At 43.4% G+C, this 19,192-nt stretch overlaps 1 protein-coding gene across 4 annotated transcripts in view; it reads right to left on the bottom strand.

The window, feature by feature from the left end:
• ADARB2 (adenosine deaminase RNA specific B2 (inactive)) overlaps nucleotides 1-19,192 on the bottom strand; it is a 370,623-nt gene that overhangs the window by 18,901 nt on the left and 332,530 nt on the right. For all 4 annotated transcript variants that reach the window (XM_053409689.1, XM_053409688.1, XM_053409687.1 and 1 more), the window contains one exon: nucleotides 8,811-8,979. In XM_053409689.1, the coding sequence (XP_053265664.1) occupies nucleotides 8,811-8,979 (169 nt within the window). The remainder of the gene's footprint in view (nucleotides 1-8,810; nucleotides 8,980-19,192) is intronic.

Genomic DNA, 19,192 nt, shown 5'->3' on the forward strand with positions numbered 1-19,192 from the left:
GAAGATAAAAGGTAATATTTATATACAAACAATTTAGTCCCACCATTTAAACAGTCATTGGTTTTATGAAACATTTGCTTTGCTCTTATCAGATTTGCATAACTTTGTGGTGCCACTGCTGCTGAAGAAAAGATATGCATAGATGTGTGTGGTCATTTCTACAGATGTCTACCTGTCTGTCTCATTTAGGCTACATGCTGTATAGTGTACACATTTACTTGGGAAATCGATGGGAGTTACTTCTGAGTGGACACACAAAGGATTGTGCTGTTAAAGGCAGAGCTTAGCTGGAAAAAACCCTTCCAAGAATGGAAGCATGGAAAACATTGTCAAATTCTCTGAAGTTATACAGTTTGGGATTTGATAAGTAATAGACTAAAATAATCAGAAAGCAATGATTTATGCAGGGTAGATATATGTGCATGAACTCAGTAACATTTTTGATGTCCAGAGTAAAAACACCTGCCTCATTTAATTTGCTGGAAATGAAGAAGCATAGTATCTGCACAGGGGGGAAAATATCCAATGTTTAAATATGGCTACTTATTGGCTGTAGGGAAAGCTCCGTTGAATTGGATCTATCTAGTCCCAGAATGATGTCTTCTTCAACAGCTAGTATTCAGACGCATTTGCTGTTTCTAAACATGAAGATCCACTGAGCAGTTTAAGAGCTCTAACCACTTCTGCCCTGCTCCCCGAGAAAAAAGCTACTTCATTTTGCAATTCCTGTTTCTCCAAGACAATGTATGGCTGCACTTGCTCAGACATTTACCCCACAGAAGCTTATCATGTCATTGCATGGCTAGGCACAGAGGAGGAATAATTACAATTGGTTGTTAGAGAAGGAGGTACAAGTAAGAAGTTAAGAAGTTGTGAATGCACATATCTTCTCGCTTTATCATGCAATAAAAATACAGTTACAGCACAATTCCAACCAAGTTGACTCAGAAGTAAGTCTTATTGAATTCAGTGGTGGTTAGGATTAGGGTCATGGGAATGTGAAGTTAGGGTCACAGCCTTAGCTATTTACTCTATTTATATATCACCTTTCAGCAGAGCTTTTTTCAGCTGGAACTCAGTTCCGGCAGCTCTCAGCTAGGCACCATTGCCATGATAAGAGAACAAGGGAAGAGTTCATGGTGAGTTCTGGCAACTCTTTCTGCCTTTCTGTATTTAATCGAGCAGCTCTTTGGCTAAATTTGAATTGATTGATTAACATTCACTCATACCCTTTAAATTACCCCCTCCAATTGATTAATCAATGAAAGCCGTTGTTCCCAAACTTTCCCCCACATGGACCACTTGAAAATTGCTGAGGGTGTTGATGAACTGCTTAATTATTTTCCTGCCTCTTGTAGCAATTGTAATGGTCTGTGCGAGAAGCTGCATGATTTTCAATTGTATATTATGGCTTCTTTTGTTTCTTATGTATGGTGTTTTATTGTATTGCAACTTGAATTCCATAGAATAGAAGAAACAAAAGAAGCAATGGAAATAAATTAAAAATCAATATGAATATTCAATGTGATGGATGTGCTATTTCCTTTCTTCAACCACACATCCACAGACACACCATGGACCACCTAACTGAAGTTTGCAGAGCACAGTTTAGGAGCTCCTGAACTAAAGCTTTACTTGCAGAATCTTCCGATTATACCGATTCAATATTGCAGCCCCAGGTAGTGAACTCATTTCAAAGCCCAGAGAGGAGATTCTGGAAATCTCGGACCAAAAACCAGGAGTAAAACCACTTTTATCATGTGTTCTTCTCTTCAAGTGAACTAGGCCTAACTGGGTAAAGGAAAGTAAATTAGCTTTAGTCATAGAACAATTTATGCCTCTTCAGGAACAAAAGTATCTGTGGTGAAACTGAGTTCTGGAGGAGGTTTGCTTCTGTTAGGTGCAAGAATGCTGCTGTGATTTTACTGCTTTCTCCATGGGCAACGTTTTCAAAATTAACATTATTATGCAGAGTAAATGTACTGTTACATTCCAGCTTCTCAATATATCAAACTGACTTGTCTAGGTAAGACATATGATGGATTGTTTGACTCCCCCCCCCTAATTGTGCAAGACTTTTAAAATGCCCCTTTCAAGGACATGTTCCCTACTTAGATAACATATTTTAAATAACTTTTGTCATACTGGAAAAGAAACCCGCTGGTTTACCTGCATAATGCATGGATTTAAACCAAATTATCTCCACAGAACCCAGGTGATCTGAACTGGCTTAAATTATACTGTGGACTGGGCTGTTATAGCTCCTTGTTTCTAATATGGGGAGTATAACACTGGTACTAGGGACTTTGTCCACTGCCATTACTTCTATATTTATTACAGAAGTTGGGGTGGTCATTCTGCTTTCGGTACATCTAATTCCTACAAACATATGTGGTCCCCATCTGTCTATAATTGAAATGCCAGTAATGACATGGAAGGTATCAGAGAAGAGCTAGTCTTCCATTCAGTAGATGACACTTCCCCCCACCTTTTAAAATACCGTATTTTTCCATGTATAACATGCCCCCGTGTATAAGACGTCCCCTATTTTGGGGGACTCAAAATTAAGAAAATGGGGGAGATTGCCCTCGTGTATAAGACTACCCCCCCTTTTAACATTATTTTTGGGTAAAAAAAACTCCATGTCTTACACACGGAACAGTACAGTAATCCTCTGCAGCTGCCTAACATTGCATTTAAGAATAGGAGTTGCTGTCCAGGGTCCTGAACAGCCAGCTCCTGAAAGCCCCATCACGTTTACTTATGGCAATAGACCTGGGTGGATCCAACTGCTGAAATGGACCATCAGTTGCTGTCCCAGGTCCTGGAACACCAAGCATGGTTACCTCCAGCAATAGTAGGGGCATCCAGAGTTTTCCTGGTCAACCTTTACCCCTTTGGTTCACCCCTACAGTACGTAATGTCACTTATACTGTGCTGGCTCTGCTCTTCCTGAGTCTGACGTGCACCATCACAAGGCTTTCCTGTTTACTATGCTGGAGGATCATGCAGCCAATTATCAAAGCTTCCTCCTGTATTTTCACGCAATAAGGATTGTTATTCATGGTAGTCTCCAGTCTGCAGAACACCTGTGGTTTTTCTAGTTACATGACAATTCAGCTATTATTGGTTTGGAAACTGGAACTACTACATTAGGGTTTGATCTGTATTTTAGCAGTGGGTGGTTCGTCTTTTTGTATCTGACAGTGAAGGACCAAGGCCAAATTCTGATTGATGCAGAAAGGGGTTAAATAAGAAGAGAGAAGATTGCAAATAGACTTGTATCATGTGTGCAGATTGTCTCTAGTTGGGGGAGCCAGTTGTGTTAATTGATTTCCACTTTCATTAATAAGCTGCAGATTCCAGGGTCAAACCTTCCAAGCCAACATATGCGATCCTGATAGTCTGTCACTAAAAGACATGCAAAAACTTTGATGTTTTTTATAGTTATCTTGGAACATTTCTCTTGCATGCAACTCATTTTGCTGATATCATTGTGTAAAGCAATTGTGCTTTAGCACTTAAGCCTTTTCATAGGTGACATTAAGCTTTTCTGGATCCCAGTGGAAAAGGAAGGGAGACTCCAAGCAGATTGGCCTGGAAAGTCTTAAAGATGGTGCTCATGTACTGATCCAGGGGGTGCCAACATAGCACTTATGAGCACACAATAACAACTTTATTATTTATACTGCACCCATCGGGGGTATATGCCCATGGAAGCTTTCTCTGATGCCCGCAGGGTCCCCCTCTCCACACACCCATCTCCTGAAATTAGGCTTGAAACAAGAATTCTGTTCTAGCCAACAGTGTGTGTTTGGCTGTAGTGGGGTGTGATACCCACAACACTGTTTCTGGCTTGTAAATGTGTCCCTAACCACCAGAAAATCATTGACCTATGTACCAATAAGTGGACAGAGGAGACATCTTTTAAAAAAACACATACACTACACCCAGGAAGTTTTAGAAATTTTAGATCCTCCTCTGGGCATCTCCCTGTGGCTTTTTGTTCTGTCTGCTTCTCAAATTGTCCCCAAACAGAAGTGCAATCCACTTTAGCTTCTTGTTACCCATATATAATGTATTCTCAGACCATTTGTCAGCACATTGGCAGGGCCCACTGACGCTGCTGAACCCCACACTGGGAAGTTGAGTCTGTGGAGTTGCCATTTTAAATCATATCAGGATAATTGTGGGGAATTTTAAATCATGGCTCCTAGTTGCCCAATGTCACTGCCAGCTAAGTCTGTGGCTGATATATTCCAGAAATATGGTATTAGGCACTTCTCATGTTCTTAAAACGGAATCGGAGTGCAGAGGGTAGCACTGAATTTTAACAAATAATTTACTTGGGATTAACAAGCACAAAAACTGCTGAATGCTGTGAATGATAACTGAATGGAGGGAAATGCTTTTTTGATGTTGCTTACAAATACCTTGTGAGCAAGAAAGTATGATAACAGCTGTTGGGATAAATTATTAATTGTGCATTATTTGCTCAGCTCCAGTAATTCTTTCCAATATATCAGAAAACTGCTACTCTGGTTCTCCTTCTCTTTGTAAGTCATGCAAAGTAGGCTGTTTTCAAGGAACTGGGGCCAATGTTCTCGATGTGGAATTTTTCTCCAAATCGCTAAAACCCCCGAAGGACAATTCAATCAAAGGAATGCTTACTCAACAATCTCATTTAGGCATATATGAATTCGTTTGAGCATTTGGACCCCATGAAAATCAAATCAGCCAATATATGAACACATGAGATCAGTGGTGTGCAGTGAAATTTTTCACAGGGGAACATTTAGGGCCAGAGGCACTAGCTTGTGAGGGTGACATATGTGTGAGCATCACACCTCCCTCCCTAAGTCAGGCAGAAGCTTCCCAGGCTTTGGGAAGGAGGCACCAGGCTTTAATGCATCAGTTTACCAGGAACATTTAGGGGACTAGCCTAAATGGGGAGATATAAGGATGCCTACCTTCCAAAATGTATGTTTCTATTATGGTGATGTTATGGACTGGCGGGATGCAGAGGAATTGTGGGAGGCATCAGCTGGGGAACCCCCAAGGGAAGAAAGCCAGGGTACTGGTGGTGGAGCGATGATGAGTGGTCAGAGGGAGAAGAGGGAGCAGACTGGGGGGAGAAGGTGTCAGAAGTTGAAGAGGCAACAGGGTTTTGTGAGCAGGAAGCATCTGTGGCAGAAAACAGTCCAGGACCAGAGGCAGAACAGGAAGTTGGAGAGGAGGGGGTCAAGAGGCAGTGATGAAGCAGACTGATTAATAAGCCACTGGGTCTCCCCCTCCTGCTGTGACCAGCTCTCCTCACCCTTGGTGGTTTCCTGAGCTAGTTTGTTTCTTTGAATAAAGAGAGTTAATGTCAAGGCTGGGGTCAGATGCAGGTTAGCACGAAGAAACAGTCAGTTGTCAGTGAAGTTGACTCTTTATTCAAGGAAATGATATACAACTCGGCAACACTTCCCAGTAGGTCTTATCCCTGTAGAGCAGTTGCCAGAGCTGAAGGTCCCACCTTCCAACCTTTCTAAGGCTCTTCCCCTCCTAGGCCTAATGAACACACCAACTTTTCCCAGTAGGAGGTAGTTGGGAGGACTGAAGGTCCCTGCCTTCCCACAGCTCCCTAAGTCGTCTCCTCTTCCTGCACTCTGTCTGGCCCTCAGGACTCCCAGGACTCTCCCACCTCTCCAGGACACAACTCTCGCAAGCCTTGCTCCATGCCTTCTTTGAATGCCTTTCCCTGGCTGGAATGTGTTCTTGAACTGTGATGGTGCCTCTTGCTTGCCTGGCTGGAAAGATACGTACGGGTGTGTGTGGAAATACCTGATTTTGTATGTGTGTATTGTGGGATGTAAGAATCAGGTGCAGTCAAACACAACATTGCTAGAGTAGACATGAAGGTTGTCTCAGTCCTCCAGATGGAACTTCTGGCTTTCCAGGACTGAGACGAAACTTCCTATGTGTAACTTGAGATGGGCGTGGCCTCTCCTGAAGTAGAAAGAACCAGAACCACAGGCTGGCAACCATCTTGTCTCTCTTGTCTCTATCGATGCCATCTTAACAACAGCACTACTAAGATGTACCCTTGGCTCCAGGCCAAGAGAAGAAAAGGGGGGTTTTCTCCCATAAGGAGATAGTCACCACATTTAAACTATGTTATAACCTTTTAAGTCTGCCTTCTGGGAACCTTTGTGTGAAAAGATGATTACTTGTGAGTAAACGTTTTATACTTTACAGAAGACTGTGTAGTGTCTTATTTTAGGAGGGATTAAATGGGTAAAATACCAGGAAATATTTACAGAGACTCTAACAAGTCTGAGCAAGCTATCTGCTGTGTGTGTGTGTTTTTTTAAAAAAGGGAATATTAACTCTGCTGATTTTATTGAACATGTAAAGACAAGTTGGGATAGGCTATCTTAGACAATATATCCTCCCCCACATCCCTAAACATTTCCACATGAATGAATGAATGTAGTCTACTGTACAAAAGTAAGATTGGATACAGTCCCTGCCTGTTTTGCTACCTGTTCTTGCTATCCACGCCGGGTTTGCTTCCTGCAAAGCCCCTCTGTGAGTTCATCCTCACTGGGACTGGACAGCAACACAAGCAGTTTCTTTCCTTTGAAAGGTGGCCTATACATTCCACTCAGTGCAGGGATGCCACCCAAAATAGCACTCCCAGAGTGAGTTCTTTCTCACCCTACTGCAACATCTAGCATATAGGGTGTGACGGTATTGAGTTGTGAGTTTCTCCTGCTCCCATCAGGCACGTCCAATGGCACAGGGTAGGAGCAAGGAATCTTGCAAGGTGATGTCACTAGACATCATGGCTGGGAGGGGATGGCAGGAATTATGACATTTCTGACAGCATCCTTGTGGCATGTGTAATGCGTGGAATTTAGAGAGAAGACAGGTGGAAGATGAAGTAGGAAGTCTTGACAGCCAAGAAACCTGGAAGAGTCTGAACCTCACCCCCAGACCGAACTCAGAAGCAGAAAGAAGTCCCCAAGGGAAGGATCTCAGGTAGAACCAGGGATACTTAAGGGATTTGGTTTCTGTGAGTTCCAGTGCAAGTTGACCTGATCTGCACCTCCTTGAGTAATGCACAGATTGAAACAACTATCCTTTGGAATATGCACTTTCCTTCATTTTACAACAGCGTTCTCCTTTCAAAAAGTACTGAAATGCTATAAAAGCATATATTTTAAGGATAAAATATGTTTAGAATTTAAACATTAAGATTTTGGGAGTACTTAAACAAGAGTCTACATAAGTATTTAAATATCAAGTTTTGTGTGGGTTAAAAATATTTTTTTGATGCATTTGGAAATGGGATAGAATGGGTTTATGAATGAACACATGTGAAATGGACATGGGCCACAAATAGAGTGATCTAGCCATTCCTAGAAAGAGCCCTGGTGGCAGGTAGATGATCACTAAGGGGAACTTTACCTCTATTTCCTCTCTTCTTCTCACATTAACTTGTTAAGAGCTGTCTAAAACCTGAGTTCATATTGATATCATTAATAAGTCATAACATTCACAACTGGAATACTTTTGAACATCAAAACAAAGGTTTTGCCTTTGATCCGGGAAACACACAGAACATGACACTAGATTGCCTTATTTTACAGCTGTGGATGAATGTAAGAAATCTTTAAATACTGTAGACTGATTTTGTAGTGGATGAAGGCAGGTTTCTTTGGAGAAAACGAAGTTCTGGACACTCTGTATTGCAATTGAATTTCCCGTCAATATTAAATATAATATTGGTTTCTGAGTTTATATTTAATTTACTGTCTATTGACATTCAGAAAAACAGAGGCAGTGACAATATGGTTTGGAACCCTTAATTTACTTAGTCATTCTCTTCTGCCTGAAATTTGATTTTGAAACTCTGGTCATTCTTGGAAGAAACAGGGAAATTGTGTTGGAGACTTTTCCCTTCCCTCTTTGAGAAAATGTATTACAACAGGGGAAGATTTAACCCAACAATATTATTTTGCAATATTTTCATAGTCTGTGTGTCAGATTATTTCAATATATCACCATTGGACTTTTTCCTCATTCCTATGATTGGATCAATCATGTAAAAAACAATTGTGACTGTACAATATTCAAACAGATCATCTACGAAAAGTGAGAGCAAAAAGTAGCATTTTTGTGCTGTAGCATCAAACCATCACAAACAAACAAACAAACCCTCCTCCAAAAAGCATTACCATCCTCATATGTACAAAATCTTAAGGCCTGTGCATGGTTTCACATTTTATCCTTTGGTTTGCAGTTCCTCTGTTTTAATTCAGGAAGGATTCAAGTCTATCATTAAACGTTGGCCTGAGGCATTTTGCACAGTGTGTTCCACACCGCAATTGCCCATCCAGTGCTCTTCGTGAACCGACACTGCATACCCCAGAATCCTCTACCATGCACAATAGGGTCCTCATCAAGCAAGTCAAAGTCCTTGAAGCTAGACAGTCTGAAAACCACTGTTCTGAAACATCTGAGGAACAGATGGCGACCACCCCAGGGGAAGCCTGAGTTACCAAAGATCAAATCTATCAAAATCCTAATAGCTCTGATCCAGTGGCTCCTGTATATATGTGAGAGAGCTGATGCACGTGGAACATATTCTGATATCGAAGTGCATGGCTGTGACAATGTTCATGATAGGTGGTTATGGTGGCTACCATTTCCTTAAGAGTTAATTAAATTTTCCACCAGAAAACAATCACCGTTTATAATTTTAATGACATTTCCATGCTTGCTTGCTGCCCGACCGCTTAGCAATTTCACTATAAAGTTACCTGGCAATTTTGTCTGTGCAAGACATGGTGACCAGCTGCTCCCCCAATAACACACCATCCCACATTTGCACCGCACTGGGATATCGGGCTGGAATGGTTCCTTCCCCAGATTCAATCTTCGTTCGAAGATGCCCACGGTACTTCCTTACTATGTGCTTAATGCTGTTCACTGGAATGGAAAAAGGAAAGAATAGAAAGGAAGTGTCATCGGTGATAACAACAGATCAAGAGCTTTTATATTTCTCTTCTAAGGTGAACAGTGATGGGCCAAGTGGGAGTAGAGGGCAGCTGTAGCAGTGACCTACTTCCCTCCCTTTCCATAAATACGATCTGGAATTTGCACATTAAAGCTGTACCCTATACACATTTAGCAATGACAAACCTAGACAGCATCTTAAAAAGCAGAGACATCACCTTGCCGACAAAGGTCCAAATAGGTAAAGCTATGGTTTTCCCAGTAGTGATGTATGGAAGTGAGAGGTGGACCATAAAAAAGGCTGATCACCAAAGAATTGATGCTTTTGAATTATGGTGCTGGAGGAGACTCTTGAGAGTCCCATGGACTGCAAGAAGATCAAACCTATCCATTCTGAAGGAAATCAGCCCTGAGTGCTCACGGGAAGGACAGATCGTGAAGCTGAGGCTCCAATACTTTGGCCACCTCATGAGAAGAGAAGACTCCCTGGAAAAGACCCTGATGTTGGGAAAGATGGAGGGCACAAGGAGAAGGGGACGACGGAGGATGAGATGGTTGGACAGTGTTTTCGAAGCTACCAGCATGAGTTTGACCAAACTGCGGGAGGCAGGGGAAGACAGGAGTGCCTGGCGTGCTCTGGTCCATGGGGTCATGAAGTGTTGGACACGACTAAATGACTAAACAACAACAATACACATTTACAGGGGAGAAGCCCCATTGCATTCCACCAGGGATGGGCAACCTTGCTCAGCCTGAGCAACCTTTTGGGGCCACATTCTTGTGGTAGGTGGAGGCAAAGGCAAAAATGGGTGGAACAATGAATAATACTTTTGTACAGTGGGTTCGTTTCTACTAGGGCTGGGCGATATCTGGTTTTCAACATTGTGATATATCAGCAGCTAAACATTGCGATGTACTGATATATGATGATGTCTGAAATTGGAGACTGGGCGTGCAGCTGAGGGAAGGAGCAGCCATGGATATTTTGCATGTGGCTGATATACACAGAAGCTCTATTTGCCTGGGCAAAACTAGAATTAGTTGGCTCCAGCTACTGTTGGTCTCTCTGCCTTTTGCCCTATGGGTCCCAATGGACACCACCCCCTACTAACTAATTCTCTTTTTCTGGATGCTTTAGGCTGTGATTTTGCACACTGAACTCATGGGACTGCCACTGAGTAGACATGGATAGGATTGCATTGCCAGGCTGTATCCTGCAACTGGCTTCCTAGCTTCTGGCTCATTTGTGTCAGATGCTGCCCGCTGTGGAGGATGCGTCCTGAGGAAAGGCAAAGCACCTTTTCTGCCTTTGCCGCAATTGCAGGTGCCAGCTGTGCAGACTGAGCACAGCATTCCCAGTTGGCCTGCCATGCTACCATCCTGCTCACATCTGGATGCTGAGGATTGGAACGGCTGGTCCAGTGCTGTTTATTTCAGGAATAAGTGCCCTCTGGTGGAAAGCTTTCAGGTGTTCCATTACCTTGCCTAATTTTCTCCTTGTTTCATCCTTACCAACAAAGAACCTCATAGAGGCTTTACATAAACTATGCCTCTCCTTTTTCTAACCTTGGCTGGCCTGCTCTTTGATTTTTCAGATCTGAAGTCCTCAAATTGCAACCAAAGCACTGCACTTCCTTCTGTATTTCAAAGCTTGAAAATTAGAAATGGCAGAAGGGAGACATACAGACACAGACATGCCCACAGATGGAAGGCGCTCCCTGAAAATATCAGCAATTCCAGGACAGGGTTGAATACACTGCAATTTGCATGACTTTGATTATACTAAGTAAATGTTAGCTGACAAGGATCAAAGCCTGAGCAAGGTGCATTGACAGGCATAATTACCAAATGCAAACGGATTCAGACACAAATAAGAGCCTGCTCTTGACAGGCATTCTGCAAACTTCACTCCTATTCCAGGCAGATTTCGGGAACATCTGAGACTTACTTTTACAGCTCATGTTCATTTGTTTGGGATGGAAAGAAAACCCATAGGGTCACCAAGCCCAACCGCCTGCCCTAAGGCAAGATTCTTCAAGGCACATTAGTCAGCCTGCCAAAGATTAGCCCACATCATGCAGACCGCACCATGCCACCCACATGCAGATTGAAAGAGCGAAGACAGGGCACCCCATTGAGATGTGCACAGAGAACAGAACCTTCATACGGTTCAAGCAAATGAGCCAGGTGGACTGCAGCTTGAAACTAAACAATTAAGACTTCTCTGATGGGAGTAACGGATCACTTGTTCCTAACAGTAAAAACTGCACCTCTTACTGCATTCATGAAAGAAAGCAATGTCCACAGTCCCAGAGACTTGCCCAGAGTGCACCACTGCCTTGGACACCACCTGACTGTAAAATCAATGGAGCCTGTGTGATTCAGAGGTTCAGGTTTGGGCTTGGACATGGTCAGCCCTCTCAGTAGCCTGAGAAGCCATGTACAAAATACGTCAAAAAGAGCAAACGGATGTTGAATTCCAGCATTTTAAACCAAAAGCTTTGGACCAGCTCTGGCCAGCATACCACTTTCTACCAGGTAACGGGCACCTCATTTCCCGTTACAGTCATACCTCTTGTTTCGTTCGATTCAGGTTACGTTTTTCAGGTTGCGTCCCGTGGCTACCCAGAAGTACCGGAAAGGGTTACTTCTGAGTTTTGCTGCTTGCGCAGGCGCTCAATGACGTCACGCGCATGTGCAGAAGCGGCAAATCGTGACCCACGCACGCACAGACGTGGGTTGTGTTCTGCTCATGATGCGAACGGGGCTCCGGAACGGATCCCATTCACAACCAGAGGTACCACTTTACTTAACTTGTTATTTAACTGCTATTTTTGGTTCAGCTTCTTTAAAAAGGCACACCTCTCAATATTTATTTACTCATCCACTGGTAAGCCACAAGCTCCTCCTGCTGCTGCTCTCTTCTTCAAATTGATCCGAGCCTCTGTGGCTGTTAAGTCTTTCTGATTTTTGCATCGCTTATTCTCCCCCTTGATTATCTTCGCTAATTGCCGCGGGGAGGGGAAGGGAGGAGGAAGGAAGGAGCAGGGGGGAGGGAGGGAGAAGTCAGCTGAAGATGCTACTTCATCCGGAACAAGATGACAACCCGACCCCAGCATTAGAGAGGGCCAATTTAAAAATCATTTGGAGTGGGTTTATGATGTGTGCCTGACTAGACATTAGATGTGTAAATCACTGCTCAGAGCATCAGAGAAAAGGGAAGAAGGAAGTGCAGAATTATTAGTATCAGTTTTGATCCTTTGAATGTGTAGAGATAAATCCTCCCCTGCCCCCCCGTTCCTTTCCTTCCTCTTTTTATATATATAAAAAATCTAAAATGCAATATACTGTAAGTTCAATTATTTTTGCAATGATTTGCAACTTGTCAGCCTTTATGTTATGACAGATGATGGATTTTTTTTAGTAAAAAGCAAATTAAGAATTCTCCACTCCCCCACCTTAAAAAAAAAAAAAATTGCTGGAAATGAATGGTGATTAAACAGAATCACAAGAGTAAAAACCTGTCTGAAATTTACGTGTGGCTGCCTCAGAAGTTCATTTTCTATTTCTCTGCTTCACTGCATGCTACTCCCCCGCCATGAAGGGGGGGGGTTGAGGCCTCTTGCACCCTCCCTTTTATACTCGCTTCTCAGTTCATTACGATAGTTTGTTTATAAAGGGTTGATAGCGCGCTTGGAAACAAAAGCGAGTTCAAACGGCAATGAATTCCACTAATCCTTCGGATGACAAATGCATTTGCAATAGGGCTGGAACCTACAAGCAGATGTCAACAAGGCATTATGTTGACTAATTGTTGAAGGACAATTTTAATAGGTAGGGATTCAAGCTGAGGGCACAATTTTGGTGCTCTTAGCATTGTTATAATACAGTGGAGCATGAATTCCAGATAGCTAACCTTGATAAAGATAAAATAAAATAAAAAATGAAGAAAAATGTAAAGAAAAAGGAAGCCCAGCAACTACCTCTCTGATATCTTATATCTAGGGCTTGCCATACGTCTGGAAAATTCCAGACATGCACGGAAATTGGATGCCTAGATTGGCTTCTGGGGGAAATTTTTTTTTGAATGTTAAGAGATCTCCAGAATTTCCTGAATGTATGGCAACCTGTTGTTTTTTTGGGGGGTGTGGGCATGTTTCTGCCCCCCCTTTTGGTTTAAAAAAAAATTCAAAAAATTTCTGGGGGAGGCTACACCTCGGCGGCAGTGGAAATGATGAGAGGGCTGTGTTGGAGAAAGGGCTGCATTAGGGTCTGGCTATTTTCATGTTTTTCTGGTGGGGGGGCGGTTCTGGGTTTTTTAAAAAAAAAATTCAAAAAAAATTGTGTGGTGAAAATCCCTTTCTTTCCCTGCTTGAAGAAGAATCAGCTCTTGGAGATGCTGGCGATGGCAGGGGGTGGGTGGGTTCGTTTTCTTGCTTTTAGAGGTTTCCTTAAAATAGCTCAACTTTTTGAAATATGGCAAGCCTACCTTACACCTTAAACAGTACGTTCAGACATATGCTTTTGTGGGGTAGAACCGGTTTCAATTTTGCCATTTTCATGCATTTGATGAAGTGTTTTTCACCCAAAGTGAAAAACAGCAAGGCTGTGTCCTTAGCCTCACAGTTGTACTTGAAGACTGAAAATAACAATACAATGTGATATTTTCTGACGTTTAGCCTTTCCCCTTTCTTCCAAATTGTTTGGTCTCTTTAGTAATTTGTTTTAAATGTCTGCTCTGCTTTTGGGAGTGCAGTCCCATTATGTGTTTTACAAGCTAGTCTCTGACCGTAATAATAAATTATTATTAGTAGTAGTAGTAGTAATTTGTCATTTCTGGGTCTGGATTATAACAGAATGTCTGAAGTAGAAAACACACAAATTAATCAGAGGAATTCAGATTCTGCACAGGTGGTTTGCTTGGAGATACCAATCAAAGCAAGAGCAGCTCGAAGGTTTCAAGAGCATTATTTTTAATTCCTAATTGCGTTGCTCATCTAAAATTAGCACTTGAGCACCTCCATTTTGAAGGCGTTGCAGGGCCCATAGGGCAAAGCATGGACACCTGATGGGAAGAGAGAGAGAAGCACCTCAATTAAACGAGCTTAAAAATCCTGGCTGCCATTTTGTATTTACTCTTCAAAAATGAATTCCGAGAAGCACAGAGGCATAACGGAATGTAACAATATAGTTTTACCTATAATTCATTGAGGATTAGGCTCTCTATGGCTGCTAGTCATGAGGGCTACATTACGGCATCCAGGATCTGAAACAGCATGCCTCTGAAAACTGGAGGTATTCGATTATTTAGGAATAACTTTCTGGCAGTAAGACCTGTTCGACAACGGAACAGTCTCCCTCAGAAGTTGGTGGAATCTCCTTCATTGGAGGTTCTTAAAGAGAGGCTGGGTGGCCGGCCATCTGCCAGGGATTTTTTAAGATACGACTCTTGCATTGGACCTGGGGGGTCCCTTCCAACTCTACAGCTCTGATTCTACTCCAGTTGCTGTTGTGTTCATGCCCTGGTTGTGGGTTTCCCATTGGCCTCTGGTTGGCCACTGTTGAAAACACTATGCTGGACTAAATATATTGGATTTTGGTCTGCTCTTCTTATAGTCACAACATAGGAGCAAACACAGCTGGAGAGAGAGAGAGAGAGAGAGAGAGAGAGAGAGAGAGAGAGAGAAAACAAGAACAAAAGCCAGGACTCGAAGGACTCTCCACTATTCACATAAGGTCTGGCCAGATTTGTGTACTAGATATGGTGTTTCAGATATTGCCAAATGTTTTGCATCACTGTGGCTCTCCTGTGCCATTTGTGCTGCAGCACTCAAAGGGAGTATGGCTATACATTCCATAATATGTCATGCATTCACTGTAGCAAGATGCCCACAGTGGGAAACTCATGGGCTGTGCACACATAGGATATTTTGGGTTTTCCGTGCTCTGGCTGGTCTCTCTTCACCCTGCTCCCCCCCATCCACCTACCCACACTGATGCACATAAGATGAGTAACCTCTGTGTGACCAGCTTGGAAACTTAGGTTTCTGCTTCCCTATATTAAACAACAAACTTTTTCATCATTCTGACACATTTAAATAAAAGGTTTGGGGCAGTGATTTAAAGCATTTTAGCATACATAAGGTAAAAGGTAAAAAAGGTAAAGGACCCCTGGATGGTTACATCCAGTCAAAGGTGACTATGGGGTTGTGGCATTCATCTTGCTTTCAGGCTGAGGGAGCTGGCATTTGTCCATAGACAGCTTTCCGGGCCAGCATGACTAAACCGCTACTGGCGCAACGGGACACTGACGGAAACAAGAGTGCACGGAAACGCCGTTTACCTTCCTGCCACAGCAGTACCTATTTATCTACTTGCACTGGTGTGCTTTTGAACTGCTAGGTTGGCAGGAGCTGGGACAGAGCAACGGAGCTCACCCCATTGCAGTGATTTGAACCGCCGACCTTCTGATCGGTTAGCCCAAGAGGCTCAGTGGTTTAGACCACAGCGCCACCCGCATCCCATTTGCCTTTAGCATACATACCTGGAAAGAAAATGAAAGACCTTCCTCGTCATCTAGGTGTGCTACCACTTAAGGGTACATTTTTTATTTTAAAAAAACCCAACAACCTATTTTTATTCTGATATGGTACTGTAACTTGGAATGAACAATGAGCCTTATCAAATTACAAGTAACCTTGTATTTTTTTCCAATAGTCCAAAAAGGAACCTTTGCTGAGGGGCTTTGTTGCTAGCAAACTTATTTTGAATCAAAATTAACTGAGGTTAATGTCAAATGACCAACTAAAACTTTAATTGATAAATGTATTGATTCAACAGGCGGGCAGCCCTACTGTTTATGCCAGAGAGCCTGTGGCAGACATGTCTATTTGTGTGCTTCCTTGAGAGACATGTTTCTGTGCAGTGTGGTCCCCTGCTAGGTCTTTTCTGGGGGAGGAAGACTCCTGACTCTGTGCCTCACCCTCAGATTACCTACAAACCCAACGACCCAGATGTCGTGGCTGCCTGCCGATCCTGTTGCGATGGAAGCACTACAGAAATGTGTCTGCCTCACAACTCCAGCACAGCTGTAGGTTAATAGGCAAGCAGGAAGAAGACCACATGCAGAGAAGATGCAATGGTGTGTTTCAGACCTAACGGGACTGTGGGATAAAACGGGAGCTGGGCTATCAGGAAGTCAATGGCACAAGGCAAGACAACATGTTAGCAAAAGATAGAAAAAGCAGCCTGGGGGGGAAGACAGCGGAGGCAGCCTCAGGGCAGACTTGATTTGCCTGCCTCTGCTGGTCTGTCTAGAATAGCAAAAAATGCAGGCTATGGAAGAAAAATGAACCGAGAGCAAAATGGGTGGAAAATGGGGAAGACCTTGGCTGAGTTTTCTCATGTAAAAAGTTGAGGAATCAAGTTTCCCCCTTGGAAAAACTTCTTCATCTTTTCCAAAGTCTGTGATTGGAAGAGTTTCAAAAACACACTATTGTTGTCATGTACATACACTATCAGGTCACATACTGCCTCATAGAGAAGCACTAGGAGAAAGAGGTCCCTCTTATAAGCTAACTCTCAAAAAGGAAAGCAACAGCGAGACAGGAGGGAGTGGAGGAAGCAAGAAAAACAAAACAAGGGATAACGTGAGCAAATGCACTTTGGCTTTGATTCATCTGAGAATGAGGACTAAGCCAGCAGCTTCCTGGAAAAAAAGATGGGTTTCGAGGAGGGAGTTGAAAGAAGGTGCTGTAGGTGGTTTTAGAGGGCATTTCAGGCATAATGGACAAGGAGGAGGAGAATGGGGCAGATCAAAGCTCAAATAACTTTGGAACAAACTTTGCATAACATAATACAAAGCAGTTCTGTACTTCAGTGCAGAGACACCAGTATGTCCCCTCTGGGCATGCTGGGATCACGTTACTGGTTTTGGCAGGCAGAATTCCACTAGCACATATAGGCATATATAACACTCACAAATTTAGAGAGGGCAGAGGAGTGCCCTAGAGCTCTTGGCAGCTGGTAAGGGCAGAGGTAATGCTGATTCTATCTTGATGGTGTTCCTGAGATTCGGAGCCAATTACTGGAGTATGCACTCTTGTTTCCTCCACCAACTTCTCCCAGGTCTAGCTAACCCTGCTTCTGCATTCTGGCATTCACATCAACCAGGGTTCTTGTTTAACTAGAACCAGAAACCAGAACTTAATGTTGGTTTTGGACCCTGATACAAGAAGGAACCTGTTTAGCATTAACCACTATTAAGGTTGATGGGATGAGAGAAGGGAGCACGGATTGCATGTCTCCAGTTTCCTTTGCAGCGGCTGCAAATCTGGTCAGATATGCCCATACGCTTTCAGATCCTGGCTGGCTTTCCCAGAGGCTAACTGTGGTTAACTGAAATCATGATGGAGGTTCTTACTCCCCACATTCCCAAGGAGAGGTCCATAGCATCTGTACCACTGAAGCTTCCGAGTCCCTTTGAAAGGAATTCCTATATAAAATGCTTGTCAGAGGTTACCAAGGCATGGATGACAGAGGCGAGACATACATTTTCTGTGTTGAGTGCAAAGACCAAACAATGCATTCTATGGAAGATCCTTGATCAGACTTAACAACTTCTTCAAAGACGTAGAAAAGCAGCCACATGGAGACCTGAATTGGATCAGGGTTGCAGTGCCATTTCTTCACTCAAAATTGCCCCTAGCCCCAGGAACTAGGGGGATAAAGACTCTCCTCCCTGGAAGAGAGGGGAGTGGTTGTGGGCAGGAACTGAGCACCGCCCAGGGGGCGTTAACCCCCTGCCATCCCCACTCACCTGGCTGGCGCCCACGCCCACCGGCAGGTACCCAACCAGGTGCCTCCGGGGAGCATGCCTAGCAGCTTAATGCTGCGGGGCCAGCCTCTCCTCAGCCTCATTCTACGTTGTCCCGTCGCGAGTCACCCACCCTCCACTCCCTTTGGGCTCAGGGTCTTAGTCTTTTGGCCTTGCTATGGACCTTAGGTTGGTCGCCCTGGTTGTCCGGGGGGCCTGGTAGGAATTTTTCCATTTGGCATTAGGCTTTTTGGTTTTTTCGCCTACCTCGTAGCAATCGTCACAACTTTTGTGGTATTGGTGGGTAGGTTAGGCATTGGATTAATGTGTTGTGGTGTGTCAAGGGCTAGGTGTGGCCATCGCCTATGCCTTCAATTTTTGGGTATTCCGTTAAAGGAATCTGGCGGCCGTGTATTCTGTCCGATGCCTGCTTGGCGGGAGGCCATGGCACGACCCTCGGTGACATCAGGGGAGAGCCTATAGTTGGATGAGCATCAACAGTCTCCACCTACTGTTGAATAAACCCACCTCCTATACTCATCCAATGCCTAAGCCAATACCTTTTCACTGCTGTAATCAATAAAGTTGTGGCCTTTTCTTGCCCATTAACCTTATATCATGTGTCCTCGTGTATTCATTCCATATTGCGGGGGTCGGGTCCTCGAACCACAATATGGGCAATTGTAACCCGCTCCCTACATGGGGATGGATGATTATCCTCTTTGGCCAAGATCTAGTGATGCCTCCTTTATTGCTGCTTTCAATTAAAACATGGAGAAATACACAGATATCCCTCACAACAAGTGGGATTGGTATGGAAAGTGTTATACAAATGTTAATAGATAACTAAAGCGGTGTGTGTGTCAATTTGCTGCCCTCTGGATGATACCGGACTACAGCTTGCATCATCCCTGACCATTGTCCAAGTTGGCTACAGCAGATGCAAATTAGAGTCTGACAATATCTGGAGGCACCATATTGGCTTCCTCATGGTAATATAGGACTACGAGCTGCTGCTTTTACTTGCTATGTTTTAGTACTGTGATTTTAGCTGAGTTTAGTGTTTTTGTAGTAGTGTGACAGTGATTAATAACAAACGAACATATGATACCCATGGTTAAGGCATCAAGAGCTGGCTTGGTTAGGCTTGTCAACAGCTGAATTAACTGCATCTAACATTAGTAAGGGTTAATAAGGGTTCCCCAGAATTAACTGCATTTAGCATTAAAGAAAGGTTTCCCTTGACTTAGGATCTGCAAGCTCCTTCGAACTGTTGTTTCAGATCTTAGTTAGGGGTGAAGTCTAGTTAACTGGGGTTAATGCTGGTGCTGATGAACTGCTTAACAGTGGTTAGGATGGCAGAGCGTGAAT

This window comes from Podarcis raffonei, chromosome 12, assembly GCF_027172205.1.
Source record: "Podarcis raffonei isolate rPodRaf1 chromosome 12, rPodRaf1.pri, whole genome shotgun sequence".
NCBI classification, from domain to species: Eukaryota; Metazoa; Chordata; class Lepidosauria; order Squamata; family Lacertidae; genus Podarcis; species Podarcis raffonei.